The sequence below is a fragment of the Pelecanus crispus genome, chromosome 2 (assembly GCF_030463565.1).
Source record: "Pelecanus crispus isolate bPelCri1 chromosome 2, bPelCri1.pri, whole genome shotgun sequence".
Classification (NCBI taxonomy): Eukaryota; Metazoa; Chordata; class Aves; order Pelecaniformes; family Pelecanidae; genus Pelecanus; species Pelecanus crispus.
In genome coordinates, this window is record NC_134644.1 from 106,936,181 (window position 1) to 106,963,206 (window position 27,026).

Here is a 27,026-nt window from a genome sequence, read left to right on the forward strand (position 1 = left end):
TTATGAATGTAGGCATTCGTGTTGTGCTGCTTTCTGTAGATAAATGCTGTGATCATTTGGTTTTTTCTGGTATACTCTGAGTGACTAATCAGCAAGTAGAGAAGTTCTAGCATTATGTGTCAAGCTGCAATACCCTTGACTCCTGTCTTGATATCCCTTAATTTTGTCTTTCAAACCGCTGTAGGGCAGCGTGGTGATCCTGCAGAATATCGTGGTGGTGAAAAATGTGTTTCTGATTCCACCTGACTTTGGGGAAAAAAGTACATAAATTCTCTGTGCTGTTTGTGGTGCTTTTTTCATTGTGTGATGACAATAACCATGTGATTCCTCACAGAAGAAACACAGAAGAGACTGAAACTAAGGATCAATTTTTTTTTTTAGCCTTCCTTTACTGGTTTCAGTCACCTAAAAGTGCTGCTAGGCCAGAGTAAAAATGTCAAACAGGAGAAACCAGCCATAGAGATACAATTTAGAGCTGTTGTTGCTGCTGCTGCTATGAATATGAGAAATAGACATTTTGGTGGCAGAACAAAAATGTTCAAGTACCCAAATGTCAAATATGAAGACTTTTAAAATGCATATTGGCTTTAAAACTTTAATGCTTAGAATTTTTTTCTTCATAGTATAATTTCTACCGAAGTAATGTATATTAAAAGACACAAAATATTTTTTTGAAATCTCTCTCTTTTCTTTTTTCCGTCCTCCCCCTTAGCAACAAGTATTGTATGACATCCTCAAACAGTGTAGACCATCTTTTACTGAACTTAACCTTGTGTGACATAATGGTTTCACTAGCAAGCACTTCAACACTTCAGACGGATTCTGGGTGGCTGGACATGATAAGGAAATTTGTGACAGATACTCTTCAGGATGGCAGCAAGCTGAATAGCAAGCAGGTGAACAGATTGCTTGGTGTGACTTGGAGACTAATGCAAATACAGCAAAACAAAGGTATGATATGCGTAGTTTCTGAAAAGCAAAATTATGCACTGACAAAGAGCTTGAGTTATTCTAGCATTTTCAGGTCACTTCATCTTATATCCTCAGTTGTTGCATCATAATGTATTTTTTCTGTAGAGGTAAATTGAACTTCATGGCCATATTCCTGCGTGTAGCATTGAAAACTGCTTGATTTTTAGGAATGCTGTTAGATTCATACTGTTGATGTGCAAACTATTAATATTTGTGCATCTGTTTTCTGTTTTTACTTCTTAAGATATTCTTATAAATGGGAAGATGAGTTTTCTTCCCTGAAAAAAAATAATTACTAGGAAGTAGAGGTGCATGATACATTAATATTCCAGACCTTATTTAAAATGAGCAAAGTAGCTGATAGACTCGCTCGAGTACTGTCAGATGTCTATTCTAGTTCTGTGATGACATGAAATGCCAAGATGGTTCTGATGGAAGCTGCTGTAGAATACTTTCCAATGTGTTTGATTTGAATCCTTTTCCAAGAGGGAACATATTTCCAGTTGTGACTTGCAAGACTGGTACAGTATTTTGGTTTGGCTTTTTTTTTTGCTTTTCAAGTACTACTTGGTTGTGTTCCAGATGAGACCTTGGTTGACATGTCTGTTAAGTGATTGATGTAGGACTTCTTAAAGAAAGGAATTTTTCAGTAAGTCTAAAGGTGGCAGGGGTCTATTGTGTCTTACCAGTCTGGTAGAAGTGAATTCCACAGCCAAGTAGAGTTTATAGAAAATGCTTTGCCCTTAGCAGCAGGTTTCGTTGTTAGTGTTGTAAGATGAAAAGATGTCAAATGTCCTTCGACTATAGTTTGGCAGTTAGTTGTATCTCCTTCCAAATGCGTTTTAATTAGGCATCTGTCTATTCCTATGTCCCTGGTGACAAAGATATGAGTAATCATTCCTGTCTGCACTCCAAATTTAGCTTCCTCTTGAAGAGAAATAATAGTCCACAGTCAGAGATGTGCCTGTCTTGCCAGCTGAACTAAAGCAGAAAAATTGCTACTCAGGAAAGTAGTTTCCAAACTGTTGTTAGACTGCTAAATCAGATATTTAATGCTTTTTCTTGTAATGAAACATTGGTTTTTCCTTTGTCTACCAAACTTTTACCGGATAGTGGATAATGGCTGGTGTTTTTCTAACCAAAGTGGCCATTTTAGTGCAATAACTTCCCTCAGAAATGCAGAAAATAAGCTTAAAAAAAGTTTAAATGAAATTCCAAAAGATTAATATGTATGCCTCTTGTCTGTTGGTCCTGTAAAGGTTCAGGAACTTCACTGCAAGTAAGTCACGAATCTGTATCTGTTTGTGTGGACCATTTATCTTATCTCTTCAAGATAATCCTTGTGCAATACTAAAAGCCTGACTAGATGTCAGATTAAAATTAATTTACTAGCTGTAGAGGAAATACCGCCTCGACATGCTGGAGAAATGGGCTGACAGTTCAACAAGAAATGCAAAGTCCTGCACCTGGCCAGGGAGAACCCCATGCACCTGTACATGCTGGGGGCTGACCAGCTGGAAAGCAGCTTGACAGAAAAGGACAGAAAAGGTTCTGGTGGACACCAAGTTGAACATGAGCCAGCAATGGGCCCTTGTGGCAAAGAAGGCCAGTGGTGTCCTGGCTTAGGAGGAGTGTTGACAGCAGGTTGAGGGAGGTGATCCTTCCCCTCTAGTCTATACTGGTGAAACCATACCTAGAGTACTGTGTCCAGTTTTGGGCTCCCCAGTACAAGAGAGACATGGACATACTGGAGAGAGTCCAGCAAAGGGCCATGAAGATGATGAATGCACTGGAGCATCTCTACTATGAGGAGAGGCTGAGAGAGCTGGGACTGTTTGGCCTGGAGAAGAGAAGGCTCAGGGGCCATGTCATCAAAGTATGTAAATACCTGATGGGAGAGTGCAAAGAAGAGGGAGCCAGGCCCTTTTCAGTGATGTCCCAGGCACAAGACAAGAGGCAGTGGCCACAAACTGAAACACAGGAGATGCTGTCCGAACATCAGGAACACCCTTTTTCACTGTTAGGGTGACCAAGCGCTGACACAGGTTGCCCAGAGAGGTTGTGGAGTCTTCATCCTTGGAGACACTCAGAAGCTGTCTGGACATGGTACTGGACAGCCAGATGTAGCTGATCCTGCTTCAGTAGGGGTGTTGGACCAGGTGATCTCCAGAGGTCCCTTTCCACCTCAACCATTATGTGATTCTGTGGAAGAAGAAAAAGCTTCCTTCCTTGATTTTTTTTTTTTTTTTTTTTGATGGTGCTCTAGAAATTCTGAACTTTGTGTCAGATGATACTGCAAAAGATGGTGCATACCAAAAATCTAACTGATTTCTTTAAAACCTCTCTGACATTGAGATTAAGGGCCTGGAAGTGTGTATCTTCTTGAGAAGACAATGCAATGACTGAAAGAATGAACCATTACGATAAAAATTTTTTTAGAACACAATGGAAATCAAGAGGGGAAATTTAGATAGAAAAAACAAAGAGCTAATGAATGAGAGATAAAATAAGACCATAGTAAACCTCCTGTGCATTATGCCACAAAAGCATGGTGGTACCTTTGCAGTCGCATTTTTCAGGGTTGCCTATTTTGAGTAGCTATTTATGCTGCGGTGAAATGCACCTTTTTTTGTGGATGTCTAGAGGAAGAGCTTCGAGCTGTAACATCTGAAGATTTCTCTCCATTGTTTAAGACCAAACTCTGGATCTGCTCTCTGTAATTAGGAGGTCTGCTCCTTCCTTGCATCTCTTGAGTATGACTTTTTAATATGATGCTGTAAAAGTGTGACTTAACAAAGTTCAATGGCAAGGTTCACTCTTACTGTATGGCACAATCATTTGAACAATGATTCAAAGTTACCAAGGCACAAATCAAAGTTACGGTACTACAAGGTTATGCATGGTATCGGTTGCTTACCAAAGATCTGCCATTGGTAAAGATCTTTCTGCCTCAGGGAGCAACCTTGAGGGGTGTCCCAGCTCAAGGGGAGATCACCGCCATGCAACCACGCTGCCTAGCAGGGAGAGCTCGAAAAAGGCTCACTTAGGCTGTCATATTTATGCAGTAAAGTGGTTGGCTCGTAGTCAAATTACATGCAATGGGAAAAGTATGTGTGAGACTCCTTGTACCCACAACTTTCTTTGTTCCTTGATAAATGAGTCTTGGAAAAAGCCACCCACTATTCGTGTGTTAATCGCATGATCGGTGTTCCAAGCTCATATGCATCGATGCTCACTGTGTCACTCTGCTCCTTTGTAGGTTTTCAGGGAACAGATTGAAATCAGAGGAGTTCTTGACCCATTAACAGCTTAGGCCTTTACCTCCTCTGGAGCCTGTACTAAACTAGGGGTAGTTTGGTTAAGAGGTATGTGCATCCATCACACCATGCCACTTCAGGTGATTTTTATAGTGTCTTTTAGTGAGAATCCCTATATGATAACTCAAGTATGTTCCCTGGTAAGAGTTTTACTGATGAAGACCAGCCTCTGGCTGGATCTGGAATAATTTTTAGTATGGAGCATTCCTATCTCTGTGGGCAGAAGTAGCTCTCTTCAGTGTGGAACACAAAATTATAACCGTTTTTGAATACGTATCTTACTAAGACTGCTCTGTACACCTGAATGGAAAGGCAAATGTTTCCCAGTCTTGATTTATGAAGGTAATGAAGTAATTGCTGATACTTAAGTATATCTTGACAGAAATGGATTTGCTGGGATCCCGAGGTCTTCTGAGGCAAATTGAGTCAGGTTTCATACCCTTCATATATCTCTCTTCAGATGCTTCCCCATTCTTTCCAGGCTTGTCTTCTCTGAATTCAGATATTTGTATAATTCTTTTTTTTCCCACTCTTTGTTAATTTTTACATCCAGTGGTTTAATCTGCTTTCCAAAGAAAATGTTTGGTCTGTTTCTCAGTCTGCTATAATAACTTCTGCACTTGCTGGCTGGTGTTAGCCAACTTTGACATAAGGGTAGAACTTTCATACATTGTTTTAAGTCTGGTGATAATATATAGCTGATGAGAGCTTCAGAGAAGAAAAGGTTGCAATGTAAGTTTAGCAGTTCTCTTTGTAGTGGCTTGCCAGCGGCCTCTCGAGGTATGTATTTTCTGGTTAATCGGCAAATGTGATTTGGAGCCAGCTGGTTTAAAGACATGGAGAGCTGATAAGGCTGGTGTGTGTGGCAGGGGGAAAGTATAGAGAGAACTGAAGGCAGTGTGACAGGTTTGAACAAGCATAGGTGAGGCGTAAAAGAGAAGATCGGTGTAAGGTTACTGCACTAGTGGAAAGGGATGTGGAAGATAGTGGAAAGCAGGACTTTATTGGTTCTCAGCTACGTCACAACCTGTGTACTGTCTTGTCTTCAAGAAGGTCTGAAGTTTTCACTTACATGTGGTCTCTATTTGGTCGTGTGGCTTTTTCACAAGCTACACAAGAAGGAGGTGTTTCAATGGTTTAGAAATCTATCTAGTAGTTGTTTTAAAAGATTTTGGTACTTTCCTGTGGAGTTAAATGTAGATAGTTGAATATACAGATTATAGCTCTTCTGTGTATGTGTGTGTATGTATAAAATCAGAATATTAAGAAGCACGACTTCAGGTTTTTATATATTTTCTTTCTAGTGGCAACAGAACCCTTGATAAAAGCAGTATATACACTGTACCAGCAAAGGAATCTCCTCTTTCCTGTTCGTACATTGCTTTTGAAATTTTTTAGCAGAGTTTACCAAAAAGAAGATTTGAGGACTCAAAGAATCAGGTAAAAAAACATTTATGTATTCTTTCTCATTTCAACATAGTATATTTATTTAAAAAGTGAGAATACTGAATTTCTGGGTAGGTGTTACAAAACTTCATTCTGAATCTGTTTTGACACTGTGTCACTAAAATTTTAAAGTTTATGTTCTCTTTGAGTTGTGAGATTGAGGCATGTATTAGCTTAGTTGTCTTTTTTCTTAATGTAAGTACTAGATATATATTAACGATGTAAAATTTAAATTGAAGTACATTGCTGCAAGCTCATTGTTACTGTGTGGTAGTCAGTAGATGTGTCAAGATTGTGCAGCTATAGACGTGGATCATTTCCATTACTTCAGCCTGAGGTCATGGACTTGTGACAGTGCCTTTGGTGGTTCTGGTAGTACATGTCTAGCCTTTTGTACTTACTTTCTTTAAGAAGAGTATTCTATTGTTTTGGGTGTGTGATTCTACAGAGAATAGGTTTAAGAAAATGTTCTTGTCCTTTTGGGTTGCCAGTTTCATACATCTATTAGATATCAGACTTTCTTCAAGTAAGAGGAGATTATTCTCTATATTGCTGTTACTACACTTTTTCATCATAAGATTTGTCCAAATTGTCTCCAAGTCTTAACTTTTCCAGAAGGTATTTTTCAGCCAAGTCATCTGGTTCCAGCTACGTAAAATCTTTAAACACAGATCAGGCTGCATTAATCCTACCTCATTTGAGAAATGTGAAGGGATGTAAGATCATACCCATGATACCTGTTTCTGCTTCTAGGTAAATATTAAACCAGGGCCCCCAGAAGTACAGGTATCCACTAGCAGAGTCAAGCTTGGGAAGATTTTTCTCTTCTGCAACTCCTTTGCTTTGTTAAATCTTGTACTGTGGTAATACCTGAGTACATGTAATTAGATCTACAGCCAGAAATATCTATCACTACCCTATGAACATTGCAAAAATTATAGGGAATTTGAAAGACAGGAAAAAGGTTACAGAATATCCCATTTTCCTCCTCTTTTCACCCAGAGTGAAAAAGAGATCTTTTTCATACTGACTAATTTCCCTGAGGTTATATGACCACTGTTTTCTCTACTTACCTGCAAGTCTTGAGCATCTCATCCAGTTTCATGTGATCATCTAACTATCTAGAAAGTTTTAACTTCCTGTCTTTAGACATGACAAATAGCAGTAGTTTTCCTGCTGTTCCTTAGTCCTCTACATGGATTGTGACATTTTTAGTAACAGAAGAACGAAATCTCAAAAATCCTTCACAAAAAGGATAATTGTGATTATGTCTGACAGGACATTTTAAGACGACATAATGTTTGTGTACTGTACTGATCCATTTCTTTTCTTTAGAAACAAGTGGGTTTTTTCAGCTCTTCAAGATGTGGACTACGCAGTAGATCCTGAATGACATTCATATTATTCCTTTCAGTTTGACACCATAGCTCCTTCAGCCCTCCTGTGACTGATCTCATGTTTTAATTTTTTTTTTTTTCTCAGAAGCTCGTCAAGAGCAGTGTAAGAGGAGCAAAATTCATGTTGGAACATTTTCCAAGGACATTTAAGTGAAGTTGTTTATGTTTTAGGTGTATCTGATTCAAAGGCTAGGTAGGAGCTTTTGGCCTGTTGTTGCCCTGTGAAAGAAAACTTGATTGATATATTACAAGGTTCAGAATTAGTATTTTTGTCTTGATGTTAGTTATCTTCACCCCTAATTGCTACACACATTTTCATAGTCATTGTGTGTATATATGCATATACAGTGTGTGTGTGTGCGCACACACACTGTATATGCATATATATACTGGTAGGGACTTAAAAGGCTCTTTAGCCTCACAGCCTGCCTTCAACACTGACCTGTGTGAGATGCTATAGGAAAAAGGCAAGATTACTCTTCCATAGTACTCTAAGCTTCCAACCATTTGAAGCCTGTACTTCGTCACCATATGGAACTTCTGTGTGTTAGTGTCACTCAGTAGATGTCTTTCCTGTGAGCTTTTCTGGTCATTCCTTGGACCGGTCTGAATCAAGAGCAACTGCAGCATCCTCTGGCAAGGAGTGACAAAGCTCAGCTGTCTGAAGACCAGCTTCCTTTTGTTTCTTTTGATCCTGGCTCCTTCTAGCTTCATTTGATACCAGCACCTGCTGCTTCTGTGGGAAGAGAAAGCAAATGTTTTATTCCCATCCACCATTTTCATGTCAAGTGATTTGAGACCTCTGTTGAGCCTACCTCCAGCTCACCTGCTTCAGTCATCTCTTCTCCAGGCTTTTCCTAAGGTTAAACACAATCTATTTATGCAAGGCCCTTCCCTCTTATGTCATGGATACTTAGTTTCCTTAAAAAGGTTTTGGTGAGGGATTTTGTCAGTTCTTTTGAAAATGAAATAATTTTTATCATCATTATGCTACTCCTGTTGATACCTTCAAAGACCTACTTCGAACTTCTTGATTTACACTTGGCAGCTTCTTTCATGTAATCATCACTTTAGTAGTAAGCTGATGAAATGCTTTTGGTTTATAAATGATACTTGATTTGATAAGCCAGGGTGTCATAGAAACTGTAGCCCATGAAAGAAAGGATTGGTCTATAAGACTGTTTCAGTTTGAGCTAGAAAGGATAAATAAAAGCAGATCTATAATGGAGGTTGTCAAGTTTTAAAGCTCAGCACCAAAAGCATTTAAAGGAAAGCAAAAGCCTAATGAGTGAAGTTTTCTGAAGTATGAACAGGCCAATTGATTGGAATGGGGAAGGAGGTCTGGAGAATCAAGTCATAAATACAAATGAAAATTTGTCTTAGGCTAGGGAAGAGCTTGTCCAAGTTTTTTTGCTGTTTCCTGACCAGCTTTTAGGGGGTGTTTATGGTAAACAGCACTTACAGAGAATGGGAAAAAAGGAATTGATAAGCAAACTAGTTTCATGCCTATTTTTCTGACAAGCAGGTTAGAAATAGCAGTTCTTAAATGTCAAGCTGAATTTTTTGTTTTTTCATGGAGTGTTAGAATAACAAAAGTTTCTTAACCATCAGACTATAGGATAAGGGAAGAAGTAGGTCTGAAGTTAAGATGAATTTGGGTTGTCCTTCAATATACATAATATCTTGTCACATTTTTCAATAAAGATTACTATAATTCTTGTCAAACACAAGGGATGGTCAGAGTCCTCAGATATGGAAACAGGAGTGCTGTGAACAAAATTGAGTTGAATGCTGTCAAATAAATGCAAGAGGAGGATTAGGTAAATTTTATTCTGGAGACTTGAGAGAATTGGTGTGTGAAAATGCAGATAGTAAGAACTTTGACTGTTACCTTTAAAGCCAGGTAATGCAATCTGGATTTGGTATAAAAGATGGGATCTCACTTAAAGACGAGGAATGTATACAGTGGGATACAGTACATAGGTGATAACAGTGGGAGTAGTAAAACTGGAGAGAGTCTGCTCATACAGTTTCTCAGAGCTGTCTTGGAGCTAAATTTCACATTATCATTAATGACTGGCACGTGAAGCAGGAGCGTGCCGATAGAAACTTTCTGGTGACATATAGTTCAGAAGCATTACCTGAATAGAGGAAATGAGAAATAAACCAGAATTGGATTACTTGAGGCAATGGTAGAAGAGGGAAGAGGTGTATTTGTACAAAACAAATTGGTGCACTTAGCAACTAAGAGGATTTTTTAAAATGTAAAATTCAACCAGGCACTTGCAAGCAATAATCCTGTGATTGATCTTTCTCCTTCTATGTGCTGCCTGTGTACTAAGGTTGTGGAGAAGAAGCAAGTGTAACTTTTGAAGATAGTAAACTGTAGCAGATCATTTGATACCTCATTCAGTTGACTTTATTTGGAGTTACTTATGCTCAAGAAGGCCCAAATTGTAAGAGCTGTAGGGGCAACCTAAGTTATGGATTCCTTTCACTGATGTTTAAATTCACCAAAACACCTCAGTTGTGCCTGCTTGAGGCTCTGGATAAAGTCAACAGAAAGCTAGACATTCCAGCAGGACAAATAAGATCTTATGTAAAGAAAAGCCTCTTTAAATTTAGCAAGTGAAGAATCTGATCAGCTGAATGTAGTGAAATCCATGGCCCAGATAGGTATGCAGGGAGGCTGAAAAAGTTGTCGTGTGTGAAGTGAGGCCATCATTTGTCATCCATGAAAAACCAAGGTGACTGTGAGAGGTTCTGTGTGACTGGAAAAAGGCTGTTACTAACCGATCTTGAAGAGAATGTGGGGAATTTCAGGCTGATGAGCCTTGGCTCAGTTCCTGGAAAGATCATGCAGCCTCTTGGCTTGGAATTAATTTCAGAACACGTAAGGGACAAGCAAGTAATCGGGAGTAAGTTTGGATGTATTTAAGAGCAAATTGTGCTTTATCAGCATGATAGCCTTCTGTGATGAATGTCTGGCTGCATGGACAAGGGAAGAGTGTTTGATGCAGTACACTTTCTTAATACCTTGCTTGCCGAACAGCAGCAATAGTAAAAAAAGGAACTGGGGGTTACAGTATATGCCAAGCTGAATAGAAGTTAACAGTGCTTTCCCACCACAAGCGTAAGGCAAACCACCGTGGGTTACATTACGAGGAACGTGGCCAGCAGATTGACTAAAATTCATATGTCTTTTGGTCAGTACTGGTGAGGCCATACCCATAATGCTGTGTCTGGCTTTGGCAGGAGCAAATTGGTAGTTTAGTGGAGCTGTACTGTGAAAGCTAACCTCGAGGGCTCAACTATTAAGTTTTGAAGTAGAGAGCTTGACATGCAGTTCTGCTTTAAAAAGTCATGGTAGAAAGTTTATCTCTTGACATTTCTTCATTCTGATTTTTTAATGTCAAGTTTCCTTTTCTAATTGCTAATCCTGCAAATTCAACTAAATTGTTCTTCCAGTTGTCCCTTATGCTTCCTTTCTATTGGGTTTTCTACATTTGGAGTGTGCAGCTTAGTAATTAGGTGTGTTGATGTTCAGGGAAAAATAAATGATTGTATTAGCTCTGTATGGCTTCTGCATAGAGTAAGGATTTAGTTCTGTCCCTAAAATTTTTGGTGTAGTTTTGAATATACAGAGGTAGCAGTTCTATTAAGAAGGTCTTTGAATAGTAGCAGCTTTAGGAGAGCCATGTTTGAAGTAATTTGCTTGTGTGCCATAGGAATTCAGTGGTAAAAATATAAGGATTCAGGAATCCTTACTTTAATTAGTGTGAACTAACTAAATTAAGTGCAATTTAAAAATTTACTTTAGAATTTGGAAAGTGTTAGTAAAAGACCTACCTGAAAACCTTCATTACAATAATTCAGCACTTAAAAGGAGTAAGTAATATAAAGAGAAATATAATAAAATAAAAAGGGAAAACAGTAGTCTCTAATCCCCCAAGCTAATTTCTTCAGGAAAAAAAAGTAAATATGGAATTAATTTTGAACACCTTTGTTTACATTTTCAAATATCATTTTTAATATTGTTGCTTTTTATTTAATTGTTGCTTCTGGTTAAGAAATGAAACTACGCCTGAAAAATAAAAAAGGGGTTTGGATCTTGAGGAGGGGGTGGGAGGAGAATCTGGATTATGGTTGATGTAGGTAGTTGATTTACTGTAGCAGTTGAACAGGGAAAGAAAATAAACCAATGTTACCAACTCCTATTTAAAGCAACCAGTTCTAGTTTTTCATTCGGCTTTAAGATATATCTGAATTGACAAGTAACACGTCAGCAAAGGTGTAATTGAATTTAAAAGTCTAGTGTAAAGAGTAGTAGCTCGATTGGGGGTTCAGTATTATTCAGGGTGTAGTAATCTCATGGCTTTTTAGCCTGACTCATAACTCATTAAATATAAACTGATAAAACTAATGATAAATGGAAAAGTTGCTTTGCCAGCATATGGTCAGTTCACACAAATACTTTCTGAAAGAGTTGCAGATATGCAGTGCAAAGCCTATGGATCAAGTAAATACTTCTGATGTAACCTTAGTAGCACAACAATGTGCTCAGATCTTCTGGTGAAACATTCTCAGCAAATCACAGTATTGCAGTTTATTGTAATTTAATTGAACCTGACATTAAAGCAACTTAGTCAAGACTGGAAAGAGTAAGTTTGTGGGATTTTTGTTGTTTTGTTCTGTCCTGTCCCCACAACTAATTTTCCTTCTTTCTTTAGAAGTCGAAGTAAAGTTTTATCTCGTTGGTTGGCTGGTTTACCTCAGCAGCTTGCTCTGCTTGGCTTGAGAAACCCTGAGCTTTCAAATCAGCTGATTGATATCATTCATTCTGCTGCTGCTCGTTCGAACAAGGAATTATTACAAAGTTTACAAGCCACTGCTGCCCGAATATATGGTAAGACTTTTACACCACAGCATAATGAATTTTGTCCATCACTTGGCAGGGGAGGTGCAATACGTGGAAAATACTGGTGTCTCCTAGGTGAAGGTGAAGTCTATATGTGTGGGGGGTGGGTGTGGAGATTGGTTCAGTCCCTTATAATAAAGGTTAAATTAACTATGTGTGTCATTTCCTAAAGGCTAATAAAAAGATTAAAATCTTTAGTTTGAGTTAGCGGGACTTTAATCTGATAGACTAGAAGCTTCAGTTTTTGTGAAATCTACTTCTGGTAGTATTGCTTCTCTTTTTATTCCTTTTTCTGTCCGCCCCCCCGCCTTCCCCTCTTCAGTGTTAGTTATATTGTCCTCCCTTCAGCAAATACTGTAGGCTTTTAGCTAAATAAGACAAGTTATGAAGAGGAGGGAGTCACTGCAGGATTATTGCAATGTTTTGCATGAGATGCTTATATGTTGTGGAATTGTTACGACATGCAATGGTGTTTGCGTATTTAAAAATGACTGGAACGTCAGCATGGTGATTCCCTGTCCCTGTGCCGGTAGATCCGCTGGATGGCACCCTGGTCCTGCTGCCGGCGGAGGCCCAGCGGCGGCTGGTGCAGCTGGTGTACTTCCTGCCCTGCCTGCCCGCCAGCCTGCTCACCTGCCTCAGCCGCTGCTGCATTATGGGCAGGATGTCCTCCGAGCTGGCAGCTACGCTCATCGGGATACTGCACATGAGGTACAATGGTGAACATGCATTTTAGTTTGCTGTTTAAAAAAACCAACCAAACAAAACCAAATGTGAACATTTATTCATCAAGTGTGAACTTTGTTACTGGTTTGCACAAAAAAAAATCAATATAGTGTGTGAGAATTGGCATTGGGAAGAAAGCTAATGCTTCCATCAAGCTTTACTCCAAGCCTTTCACTTTGACTCTGCCCATAACGCTGACTGATTTTTCTCCAATGCTTGATAACAAAATCGTATCAGTCACCTGTAAAGCTGCACGTTATTAAGCATCCTCTACCCAGAACATCATCACTGGTGGTCTTTGTTCTGCCACTGATTACAGCTTTTTCTCCTAAATACTTTGGCCTGGCATTTTGTAATGAAAAATAACCAACCAGTGTGCATTCTCATGTTCTGCTTTGTCTCAAATTTTTAAAACTCACTCTTCCTATAATTACCACACTTAAATAGCCAATTCATAGTTGCTAGGCAAGTGTCTTGTTAGAAATTATTCACGCTTTTGTTGCTTTTCTCCTGGCTTGAAAGAGGGTAAGTTTGCCTGTAAAGTCAGGGGGAGAGGCTGCTGTTCCACTGAAGTGAGTGGAAAGCTTACTGGGGTTTCACAAGGGTGTTTTGCTTTGCTGCTTCTGGAAAAAATATACTTGCTTTTCTTCATTGCTCAAAATTGTTGAACCTTGGATAAATAAGCAGGAATTAAGCTTATATGAATTACGCTTAAAGTATTTTTTTTCTTCTTAATGCTTTTTGGAATGTAAACATTTTTTTATTAAAATATGACACAACGCAACATACTGCCAAATACAGACCTGTTAATATTAGCTGTACAGCATGTGAATAAGGTGACTAATGTATGAAGAGATGGTGATGAAATTTATAATATCCTATATATAATGCATTACCAGTATAAAAATGAAATTCTGTTTAGTTTTGGGAAGGTGGACCTCAAATTTTATTTTTAAAAAAAGTTTTCTGCCATATACTGGAAATTCAGTGGCAAAACATAACCAAAGACAGTCATTGTAAGAACTAAAGTCAGTAGTAAGTATTGAGGTGCTTATTTTGTTGTTAGATCTTATCAGATTTTCAGTGTGGGAGATTTTATATAATAATAGTATGGCTGTTTTCTGAAGACTATTGGAAAGCTGCAAGTGGGCTGTGGGCATTTGATCCTTTTGGCAGAGGAGATGCAACAGGCAGCCAGAGGTGGGTGGTCTTACCAAAAGTTAGGTAATGTCCATACAATAGAGGAGGAGAAGCAACTTCTCATTTTTCAGAGGTGCAAAGAAAGTCCTTTGATTTCAATTTGGAACATGTGTTAAACTAAGTTGGATTCAAAGATTGTGGATTATCTACCAAAGAAGTCAATCTGGAATAACTAGATGAAGAAAAAATACTGACGTAGTTATACTAGTGCAGTTGCTTGAATTGATAAGCCCTAACAGTCTGTCTTTCTGGAAGACTGCAAGCTCTGATAAAACTTGGAAAAGAGATACTACTCTTGATTGGGTGTTGTTTTTCTTCGATAAGGCTGTTCCCACTTCATTGAGAGGATTCAGTATTAAAAACAGGAACTGGCTCAGTTTTCTTTAGAAACACATCTGAAAATAATGTAAGTCCTTGGAAAGAGTCTTTTACATACAAAGTGAATGCAACAGCATTGAAAATACATTTTCACCTATGTAGCCAACTTAAAAACTTGTACAAGTGTTAAAGGGCTTATTGATGACATTTTTTAGCTGTGGCTCAGCTTCTTAATATATAGGCGAGCTCTATTTTGTGAAAGACTGCTTTTTTTTTTTTAACTTATTGTCACGATCGTAGACTTTTTTATCATAAAAAACTTTGTCCTTGGATGCCTTAAAGAACTAGAGAACTGAGATGATGTCAGTGATGTTAGTGGCTACTAAGGGGGAAGTAAAAAGAAAAAAAAAAGTTGCTTTAGCAACTTAAGCATGCAAAGATAGGGAGATAAGTAACAATATTAACTTCTCAAGAACAGAAAAGTCTGATAAATCTTTTTCCTTGGAAAAGAAGTTGTACAGTTAAGGAAACAGTAGGTTTTCTAGGTATGAACCTTAGCTGGGCTTTATGAGCTTCATAACCTGTCACTGCACACAGGATACATGAACTAATTTTCCATCTCTTATCAGAAAAGCCAGGCTGGATTATTGTGTCTAGTTTTGTGGCTTGCTTTTAGGTAATGATGTGGACAAACTGGATTGAGTTTAAAGGAGAGCAGACAGAGAATGATAGTCTGTAAATTGCTATAATGGAGAAGGACTGGCAAATTTGCATTGTTAGGCAAATAAGGCTGGGAAGGAGAGGGAACCATGTGTGTAAAAGGCTGTTGAAAAGGAATGGGAGAATGCAGTTTTAGCAGAATTAGAAATACAGACTTTGAATGTCAGAAAAATGTTTGGTTTGAGTGCTAGCAAAATTTTCTAAAAGCATAGGTACATACTGGAATAGGCTGTGTAGGAAGCGGGGTATAAATATACTTCATTGGAGATACTTAAAATCAGGAATGGGAGAATGCAGTTTTAGCAGAGTTAGAAATACAGACTTTGAATGTCAGAAAAATGTTTGGTTTGAGTGCTAGCAAAATTTTCTAAAAGCATAGGTACATACTGGAATAGGCTGTGTAGGAAGCGGGGTATAAATATACTTCATTGGAGATACTTAAAATCAGGTTGGACAACAGTGTATCATGGATGGCGGAGGTCAAGCCTTGGAGAAGGTAGAGGGACTAGGTAACTTCTGGTAATCATTTACAGCTCATGTGATGCTCAGAGTTAAATGTGCAAGTTTTGGAAATGAATGGTACTATAACAATGTATATAATTTCACAGTTCTGTGCCACAGTCTGGTTCATGGGACACTTTCTGTAGTTTTAGGTTATGATTTTGCATAGAGAAACTGATACAAATCAGTCCACCATAGACATAATTTATGAGTAAACCCGATGTTGTCAGTAGATGGCACTGTTTTTCTTCCAGTACATTTGAGTTCTGTTTGGTGAGGGGGGAGTTTTTATAAATTTCTCTTCTTCTTTGCCACCTGCTTATCTGTCATGCTTTAAATAGATTGCATTCAGGAGCATCAGAGGCTTACTGCTGTATTTGGTAGTTGTTCTTAATTTCTTTAAAAGCCTTTATTTCTGCATTATTCTTGACTGGCAGAGCATGTACATTTTTACATGCATTTGAGAATGCCCATACATACCCATGTATATTTGCCAGAGAGAGCCTATGTTAAGGTGGATTTGATGAGAGTACATATGGATGATAATAAGACTGTTGCAGTTATTCCAGGAACAATCATTATAAACTCAAGGAACTCATAGCTTTTTTGTGTGTGTGTGTAAACTATAAAAGTAGATAGTAAATGTGTCCAGATGGCTTAAACTACAGCCCTGTGATGATATCAGGTGGTAACATTAAATCATAATTATTGCATTTTAACTCTTACAATTTCTTGTTGATTAGAAATGAATTTTGAAGACATTCAATAGTTTCCGCTTATTTTTGCAATGGTGAAATGACTAGCCAGGTGGTCTGCAGGAGCCCATTAAGTGAGCCATAGTGGGCTCTGTGTGCTGAGAATGAAGATGATGTTGACAGTATTTCCATATATAGTGGAAGGTTTCTGAGCCTGGGAGGGTGATTATCTATCCTGTTAAATTATTAGGATGGTTCCTGTCATGTGTTTGGTCTGTATTCACTTAAGCTTTACCAGTTAGCAGAGGCCAAAGACCTTTCTGAAAAGAAAGCTGAAATGCAGCCACCCCATTTTGGATGCTAGCACGAACATGGCCAGATCTACACTAACTGATCTCTGTGCCAACGAACAGATGCTGTGGCTGTTTGGGTCACTGGGACAGCTACAGCTGGTGAGTTTGAGGTGAAACTGAGGGACAGAAGGTGGTGTTTTGGCTTAATTTCGCTGCTGTTCTCCTCCAGTGCCTGCCTTATGCCTGCTGTGTGGGACCTGAGATGTAAGTGACTTCAGTAAATCCAGGCAGGTAGGATTCTGAGATAAGGAATTGTGCCAGGGTTTTGGGCTATAAATCTTTCTCCCCACTCCTGTTTGTGCACAAACAGGTGAGGAAAGGTGTGGAGCAACATGAGCGAACAATCTATGACTTCAGACTGAGAGAAATGAGAGGTAGCAGGTTCTTGGAAGGAGATGAGTTCTCTGAGTTGGCCTCTGATTTAAGCCTCTGATGAGCTTAAATTTACAGAGACAAATGGAAGGGTGTGGGAAGCATTTTAGAAAGTCTTTGCATCGAATATACTGGGTGGATGTGGTCTTTAGATGGTACTGCTTGGATTGATACATTGAGATGAATCATTCGTCTTGATACAGTGTGCGACATTTCTAAAAATTAACTTCAGTATTTCTTTCTTTTTAGTTCATGATTTACTGGAATAACTGGTAAATAATCAACTAGTAGTTTGCTGCTAATTGAAGATGAATGGTTTAAGTGTTGGGTGGGAATATGTAACGTTTGGCATGAGTGGACCTTTGGTTTGAAATTCCAGTCTTAGCTTCATCTCGACAGTTCTGGTGATTCCTTGAGGATGTGGATATGGACAGATAGACAATCTTCTCCAGAAAGTGAAGAGTAACTGTTGATTGTCTAGTACGGACTAAGGTCATAAACTTCAGCAGTATTATAGGTAGAGCTGGAATGAATTTCTGGTGTAATCCCTCTATGCCTGCTTTTTATGTTTGTAGGGTAGATAGGCTACTTCAGAATGGTTTTTAAAGGACTAGTGAGGCATATGGTTATTTTTGAGTACTTTTTGGAAGACTGGCTTCAAGGCAAATCTTTTCATCAAATATGGAAATGTATTAGATGTTGTAAACTTACCTTCTTGCATGTGGTAGATTGTCTTGTGTGTCTGACAAAAGGGAGGTCTGCTGTTTACATACCAAAATCTGTGCTGTCACAGTTGCAGAGGAACACCATTTGTCACCGTTTATTAGGCTCAATGTTTTTGTTTGTTACTTCTTAGTGACTTTGTGGTGATTGAATGGCAGATATTCTCGCAAACACATTTCTCTCTTTTCCTTTCCTCTTGTATAAGGTAGGATACTTCAGACGATTAATATATAATCTGAGTACTTATGTGACGTATTCTATGAAATATGGATTAAGAAATGCAGATTATGAGATTGTGATCAAATATATAAACTAGGAAGTTAGATTGACTTTACAGGAAAAGTTCTCTGTCTCCTCTTAACATGTCTTGAGGTACAAATAAGGAAAACCTATTCAGTGTAATTACATAAATGCAATTTATGTGCCTTTATTCAGCAAGACTACATAAATGCAATTTATTTATGTGCCTTATGCATAATAGTTATGGTTTTTTTGGAACTTTTTATCCATTGGAACAGTGTCTGGAAATTATTTCACTGTAATAGAGAATTGGACAGATAATATTTCACTGCCTAGATAAAAAACAATGGGAGTTAATTTATGGCATTTCTCTCTTGAAGTAGAGTGTCCATAAATGAGATCTCCAATGGCTTCAAACAGCCATTTCTTATTCTCGTGGGGCTCTTTCCCTGCTGGGGTCTCGCAAAGAGTTGTTGTTTCTGTTGCTGTAGAAAAGGAGAAGGGTGAGGACCATATAAATAAATGCTGAGTGCTCTCTCCCAGTGAGACATAAATTGTGTGGGAGTTCCTAGTCTTCACAGGTTTGAGATAACTCTGGGGGTAACTTGCATTCTGCTTGTTGTAACTGTAAATAGACTCTTTCCTTAAGAGGTAGTGCCTTTAAAATATTCTGTTGCTTTCCAGACAATGAAGGAGCTCAGCTGGCATCTCATCAAGCAGCCAGGCATGCTTGTTGGTTCCTGCTATCCTCAGGAATCTGGTGCTTAGAAAGAACTGGGATGGACTTGTTACATCTGTTTGGTATAAGGTGTAAAATTCTGTCTCTCCGAATATATTACCCAGAGATGTTTTAGGGTCATATTAGAGTTTAAAGTTTTCTATAGATGTTTCCTTTGTAAGTAAATACTACTTGTACTTTATTTAGTCATCCTAGTTATGTGATCTGCAACCTTTGACAGTACAGCTTGAGGAGGCACAGTGAGAATGCAAAATGTAGGTAATGAGCCTATATACTACTTCATTAAACACTTACAGAATGCATTATTGGAGACAAGAAAAACATTATATTCCCAAAAAGTATTTGCAAGCTGGAGAGAACCTGGGGAGGACATTGTATCCCATTGTGAATAACAACACTGACAGAGCAATTGAATACAGTAATTCTCATACAAATGAAGTGTAGAAAATATTTCAGAAGAGTGTATGTTTTTAAAAAAAGGAAGACAAATAAAATTAAAATTTAACCAAAATAAGCTAAGTCCTTTTTTAAAAAAAGAAAGAAAAAAGAAAAAAAACACTTTCAAGTCATTACAAATGGTACAATGGAAAGTCAACTCAATACACATTGGAGAATAAGTGGAAAAGTGTGCATGTACAGGAAGGTGTAGTAATTATGAATGGGTTGCTAAGAAAAACGTAAGAATAGTAAGGTCTGTGTTCACTATGAAGTGCTTTTTCTGGCTATGTTTTCACACCCCTCAATTTAGAAACAAAAATAAAGGAGGAAAGTATTAAAAAGGTAACAAAAATGCTTAAGGCACTATTGAATATAAACTAAAAAGAAGAGTGTGCTTTCAAAATGCTGGCATTTCCCTGACTGGGTGCCACTGAGGATGAAGGGTAAAAGATTGATCTGTTTTCCTTGCTGCAAGATCAGAAAGGATCTATAGTTCTTGAGAATCGGATCCTGGGGTGGGTTACGGTGCATTCCTTCATGCACATCTGGCCAGCAAATTTCCTTTTCCTTGCTCAGTGTTATGTAAAGGTCTAGGACTTGAGAGAGGGAGAAGGCTAAGCTTGTGTTTGAGGACACGGCCCCCTAAATTTGTCCCCAGGTGGTTGTTTGTAGTTTGATATTCCTAACCAAGGGGAGAAGAATTATGTTGCTGCACTTAGAATTGCACCAGTCAGTAAATGCTGTTTGCTCATTAGTGAATGTTTTTTCTGATTTGTGCTCTCATTTATAATGTGTAAGCAATTCTTTTCTTCAGACAACCTTTGCAACCATGGAGCAATTGAGTAGCTGACAGGCTTACTTTTAACAACGCGTAGCTCAAATTGTTGTTTTCTTAAAATAGGGTTTGTATTTTTCCCCAAATCCCTGGTAATTCCTTGCAGATGTGTTTTGTATTTTGCCACATCTTCAAATGGAAACACTTGATCCTTCAAAAGAGATAATGAAAGTTAAAAGAACTCACACTAACAAACCATTGCCTACATATGGTAAGAGGAAAAGGAAGATAAAAACTCCTCGCTTGCTCTCAGAGTTTATGTTCAGGACCTGTGCTACCTGGAGCTAAGTTGGTGTGAATGATGAGATGGGTACGGGGTTGGAGAAGTATTCAGTTTTTAAAAATTTTTTTTTTTAAAACAATTTCAAGATCAGTTTGTGACAGCCTTGGTTTCCTGTCTCTTCAAGAACTAATACGAAAATTGAGAGTGCTGATCCTTGTTGACAATATAACATGATTAAGCTGATGCAGGAACCTGAGTTTATACTTTATTGCAGTTGCAAGCAGTGGCATTTCAATTTGACAGAAATTATTTGTCATTAAAGCTAAACAGGAATAAACTATGCCAAAGCTGAAATAAATATTGGCACAGGGCTTTTTAGTGTTTTAAAAGAATATATTTTACAGTAGTGCAAGTACATGCCTACACTGGGAGAAAATGTTTTATATTCTTCTTCCATAAAGGTACAACAGTCCTAGTATTGTACTTGCATGTGGTTTTGCTCCTTCCAGTGTATATTGTTGTTTATACACACACAGTTCCTGAGAAGGAGAACATGGGGTTGTTTGGGATGTATTGTAACGTACTTGCCAAGTTCTCCAGAATAGCTAATTCCGTAATTGTTCCATTACCTCATATTTGACAGGTGTTTTTACACGTAAGCACCATTTTAAATGGTTGTCAGACAGCGCTGCTACTAGTTACGCAGCTAGGTGTCTATGTAAAACATGAGACATTCATAACAATCCTGTGAGGAGGCTGGCTAGAAGACATACCTGTACAATGTTGTCCTAGCGTGGTTTTATTCAGCAGAGCAGTGTTTCTGGGCTCAGACAGTGAGCCCTGAGCAGTGTGCTGACAAATTTAAATGGAGTCCTCTTAGCTCTAGAGAAGGATGCTGCAGTAGATACTCTGTGGAATTCTCCTGCTCCTGATGAGTACTGATCAGTAGCAGAACAGTTTTGTCTTGATAGATAAACTCTCCGGGCTGATAATAGATTCGCTGTGTTGAGAGGTTGTAGATGACACAGGTCATAAAAATAGGAAGCCAAAGAAAGAGGAAACCTTTTGTTTACCCCCTTTCTGTGGATCAGTAAAGATTTTTTTTTTTCCTCAACACCATGCATGGTTGATCACAGTGGAAGATTCACAGGTGATAAGGGGTATTGTCCTACAAGTCTGTGGTCCTGGGTTGTGTAGGAAAACTCAGCCCTGTTTCATGCAGTGGAAACAACTTCTTTATAATCTTTGGTTGCAGTGTGATTATTCCGGCTGTTGTGGAAGAACCGCTCTACTCTGCTTCTCGTATTTCCAAGGCCTTAACTGAACTCCTGGATAGGCAAAAAGCTGCTCAGTTCTGTTTGTATCCTGATGAACTGCAGAAGAACAGAATGTGTATCTGGAAAGTGGTGGTGTGTCATCTTCAGACTGTAGGTAGATGAACTGACTGAATAGCTTTGGTAAGAAAAAAAAAAAAAAAGACAGGGTAGACTTGATTAGCTGCATGCTGCTATACTGAGTACTTTGGTATACTAAATAATGTGAATAATGTTAGTGGTCTTTGTCATCTCTCTTTCTGGGTTGTTCCTGAATAGGCTGTACAGCCCAGCGCCAGCACAGATCTCGTGAACCTCCAGTGATGTCTGTCTGCCACTGTATGAGCTGGTCAGTTAGCTCTACCAACCATTTCCTACCTTTAAACCAATTATCTCTTGATGTAAGGACCTTTGTTCCTACACTGTGGCTGCTTAGTGTTCTGGAATTCTTTTTCCTAAGTATTATAGGGTCTTCCATATTCATGTGCACCAACCTCTTAAGAAGATTTCTAAGAGAGATGTAAGGCAAAAATTCTTTTTTCAGAAACCATTCTGTCCGTTCCCAAGCATGACATAGGTATTCATGTGTCAGCTAATCTTATCCATCGTTATAATGTGTATTAATTTGCCTAGTGCAGTCATTAAAGTTACAGACCTTAGTTATGTGGAAGTTATTTTTAAAAACAAAACTAAAAAAAAGCCCCCAAAACCATCACCACGTTTGCCACGCCACAGCCTGTAGGTGTCAGGGAAGCTCTCAGATGGCAGGCTGCTCGCAGCTGCTAGTAGTTCAGTTCATCCTTGCCTTCCATTGGAGCTCCTTTGCATGGTGAATGCCATCTCACCTTGGTAACTCCCTTCTGTTTTGTTGGGTTCCATAATATGTTGTGCAGCTGCTTGAAGTTACAGCAGGTCTTCCTGAAGAGTCGTTCTGGGATGGGAACCAGCACAGTTTCTTCTCTGATGATCAGAGGCAGGCAGAATTCCTGTAGCTTCTGTCCTATAGCCTTATCTTGCCTGAGTGCTGTTCTCGCACTGATTGTCTGCTGGGTGTACAGAATCTTGGGGAGTTTTCTGCTCCTGATGTATTTGAAGGACAATTTATTACTAGTATCTGGGTGGTTAAAGCACTTGCTGAGGATGCAGAAAATCTGGGTTCACTGCCTTCATCTGAAGGGGAAGTTGATTTCCTATTTCCTAACACAGTGACTTAGTCATTAAACTATTTTGAGGGCGTGTACTTAATTTAATAATATATAAATAAATTATACTAATTTTATTAAATTTTCACAGAGTTGAGGCCTGGAATGCAGTTAGGTTTTTTAAGGAAATGAGTGAATCAGTTGGTGGCTGTGCCTATGAATATTTACATGTTCTGTGCAGAACAGAAGTATCAGTGGAAGAAATAGAGGGGAAACTCCTTTTAGAATTATTTTATAACCTAGAATTAAAGCAACAATTGTGGGAGGCCTTGGTTTAAATCTGCGATCCATGGGTAATAAAACAAATTTAAAATGGGATCACCTACCACAGTCTAAGTTAGGTTTCTGAGGCTATTCTCTCGCAAATGTTTAATTCTGTAAAGCTTCAGGAACACCCTGCACTAGAATATTCTCTGTTATGGCAGTAGAAGCACTTTCTTGGAAGGTGGAAGAATTGGATTTTAGTTTCCTTGAACAGAAAACTCAGACCCTTGATCTTACACTTCTAGAATTCTGTAACCCTCTCACATTTGTGAACAAAAGGGTGACAGTATCAGTGCCTCAGAAGAACTGTGAATCTTGCATTTGCTTTTTCTTGTTTTACTTTAAAAATACTTGAAGACTGAACTCAGGGGTTTTTCAGATTCATTACACTTTTTTCAATTTTATTGCTGAACAACAACAAAAAAAAATCAAAACCCCAACCCAAATTCTAAGCAAAATTTGCTGTGCTTGATAGGTGCATTGCTGTCTGAGTTGGAGTAGCATGTTTTACAGGAGGACAAATGGAAGGATAATTTCTAAGATGACTGCAGGAAGATTTATCAGGATTCTGCTACCAGAGACCTCTAAGTTACCCATACCCATTACCCATAGACTCCTTATGGCTACATAAGTCAAAACTGACACCTTAAACCTGAACCAGAAATCAATTGGTAGCTAGTTTAGGTCAGGAAGCACAAAGATAATAGTTTGTAGTTGAGAAATAACCACTTGTGCACAAACTGCAATTGTTTTATCTTGCAGTTGTTGATATAGCCCAACCTGAAAATAACAGCATGAACAAAAGTAGTGAGGTCTGTCTGGAGTTAAAAGGAAAGTTAGCAGCAAGTGATAAAAGGAATGCATTGAACAGTTGCTGTGACTGAGAAATATTTGCTATGCTAATGGCAAGAGAAGCAGTGATTTTTAAGTTAATTAGATTCAGCTTGTCTTTTAATACCATTTGGCATACAGAGCAGGTTACCTAAAGGTGCAATTCTAAACCTCGGTAGAGAGGTTCTCATGGAGAGCAGATAACCTTATGGAAATTACAACACATAATTCATCATAGTTAATGTGGCTTTGAACTAGCTGACTGGAGAGGTCTCACTCATATCAATTTGATAACAGGTTCCCATTGTCAGTAAAAATGTATTAAAAAAAGGGAGGTTATAATATGCTTATTACCTCTCTTTCACCTATAAATCAGATTTTTTTTTTAGTTAAATGTCTAACATGTAATTTACAAGCATCTTCAAAACATATTTGAAAAGTGCACATAATTCGTAATTATCCATGGTAGTCCTAATATATTAAACTAAGATTTTTCAAATAATTTGCAATGTATTTTTAGTATATCAACATGTGTTCTAGAATTAAATTTCTTTTGTTCTGTGTTCTTTATCTTATTTCTGATTTCCTTTAACATGAACCTCAAAATTGAGTAGCTTTAACTACATTATAGACATTTGGGTTCTAAGGTAATTGAGGCATTGACAAGTGATTAGACTTGTATTTAAACAAACTTCTCCTATGCTGTAATGCTGTTCTACTTGTATTGGTCTTAATTTGTTATGATGTATCTGTGAGATCCTTATCTAGCCTTTGATTACATGATCTCATGTTATTTTTCCCATTCTACATCCTGTATTGAGTGCATCATGCTTACTGGAGGAGTGTTTACATAATGTTACGCTTTATCCCTGTTGTTTCAGTAGAAGACCCCATGTTTTGTCTATTGTATCATGTCCCACTTGGAAAACAAGGTGATTCCCCCGCCTACGGAAATTTGTTTTGTGCTCAAGTATTTTCACAGCTGTAGGAGATGAGGAGGTGACATTTTTCCCAATGTACAGATGAGTACCTGAGGCAAGGAAAAGGTGTTCACAAAGTACATAGAAGTACCTGCTAACTTTAGGAATTCAGCATGAAACATTTGGGCACTGATTTTTAAGAATATTTAGCATTTTCTGTCTTGAAAGCAAAGGATTGATTGACTTCAATTTCACTGTAAGTGCAACTGGAGCAGTAGAGATCAGATGTGTGTCTGTGTGCTGCTCTTCAAGCTGCATCTCTCCACAGCTGTTACTCTGCCCTTTTAGTATTTTACTCGCTGTTGAACTGTTGCAGGGCTAGTGACAGCTAGCAGAAAGAAGGGATGAGAGAAGCCTCCACTATGAATAATGTGGGTTTTTTCTAGTCTAAAAGTAAATTACTACCTCATCTCATAATATTTGGAGAAATGTGTTAACCACTGACTTCCTGTCCTCTGATTTTAAAAAGTATTTATCTAGCATCTCATAGAACCTCTACAATACAGATGGGAAGGACACCCAGTATAATGCCTAAAACCTACTTGTTTACCTGAATCTGGGAGCTAATCCTTTCTTCTACTTTTTTTAACCATCTCTGCATGTTATAGATGGTGCAATAAATAAGGCAGGAACAGGTCAGGCTGCATTATCCTTCATTGCATAATCCAGATTTGAATGAGGCATAGATTTTTTTTTTTTTTAGAGAAAATATGACATAATATTCTCACACTCTAAGGCATATGCACAAAGAGGCCAAGCTGAAGATACAGGCAAATTTCTCTGTCACTTTCTAAGTTGAATGCTAGATTATTTTTAACCTTAATGCTCTCTTAACACTGAGGCTTCTTTTATGTATGTAATAGCCTTCACTTTTTAAAAAAGTAAACTGCAACCAAATCTACGGATCTTGCTTTTGTGTGTGTGTGTGTGTCTCGGTGCAGCTCTGCTTGTAGATGAGTCTTAAAACCATTTAATAGCTCTGTCAAGGGTTTGTGTCGTACACTGCCTCCATGTTCCCCGGGGCAGAACAGCAGCGATTCTCTCTGCTTCCTCTTATGTCTACATCAGTGACACTTAGCTTGGCATGCTGTTAGGATGCTTAAAATGCTTCTTGTCCTGTTTCGTGAGTGTGCAGATAGTCAAAAGTGGGTAGAAAATCAAAACTGCTGAAGTGTTTGAAAAATTTCCAGATGTTTAGCAATGAGCTTCAGAATAATTTTTCAGGGATCTCCTGAACCTCTTACAGTTTATGTGTTTACTAGCCTGCAGCGCATCTGAGTTTTTCTTCAGTCTCTTCTGGAGTTTATGGAAAATTCTTGCATCCGCTGGTCCTATTATGAGGAATTCGATACATCTGCTAACAGTTGAAAGGAAAAATATTTTTATATTTTATATTATTTTAAACCAGATTCTGACTAGCTTTGTCATGCAAGTCCCTACTCCCTGAATTTAGGCTTATCACAGGTTCTTTCCATGTTTTCTGTCTTCCGGCCCGAGATCTTTTTTATTTTCACATTTCCCCGATTCCCTTTGCAGCTTGTCATCTGATGTATCTATTCCACCCTCTTGCATTCCCACCATTTTGCTCAGTGATTGCATCACATTTGGGATTTCTGTGTCCAGTAAGTCCTAAATTATCCTGAATCTCTCTTCATGCTCCCCAATGCTTATTTTGGTATAATGAATGACTTCAAGTCTGACTCTTGGTCCCTCTGCCTTGGATTCAGGCAGCTTCTTCCCCGATGCTGAACGGGACATGGGCTTTATTCTCACTTCTGGTATATGGATCTAATTATCGTGTGAATATTCACCTTATGTAGAATCTCTGGGGAAACAGGTTGCAAGACCTCTTGCTGATTTAGTTGAGTATGTGTGAAATCTCTTAGATGCTGTAATTAATTGGACTGAGACCTCCTTGGAAGGAGGGAGGAAATTCTTCCTTTCTCCTGGGAGAAGACTACTGGCCATGGCCAAGGGGTTTGTCTCTGGAGAACTCAGTGTTGGCAGCCAAGTGGCAGCCTTACAAATGCAGAGAGATTGAGAGACTACAGGTTAGGGAAAGGAAACAGCAAGCCAGGCCTCAGAGGAGGACCAAAGGCCTCCTAGGATCTAGAAGGGACCATGCAGAGCTGCCTGCACTGCGAAGACACTAGGTCACCTGAAATACGCCTTGACATAAGGATTTGCCATTAAGGATACAATGTGAAGTGGGAACTTTGTTTAATAAAGCCTTTCTTTGTTCCCTGTCACCTAGCAGTGATTTCCCCCACCACCAATGAATTATCCCATGTGGTAGCCTGATT

The 27,026-nt window shown here is 38.5% G+C and overlaps 1 protein-coding gene across 1 annotated transcript in view; it reads left to right on the top strand.

The window, feature by feature from the left end:
- Positions 1-27,026, top strand: part of TEX10 (testis expressed 10) — a 61,735-nt gene that overhangs the window by 14,883 nt on the left and 19,826 nt on the right. Inside the window, exons 6-9 of the mRNA XM_075705459.1 lie at positions 713-951; positions 5,594-5,729; positions 11,863-12,038; positions 12,584-12,761. Coding sequence (XP_075561574.1) covers positions 713-951; positions 5,594-5,729; positions 11,863-12,038; positions 12,584-12,761 — 729 coding nt within the window. The remainder of the gene's footprint in view (positions 1-712; positions 952-5,593; positions 5,730-11,862; positions 12,039-12,583; positions 12,762-27,026) is intronic.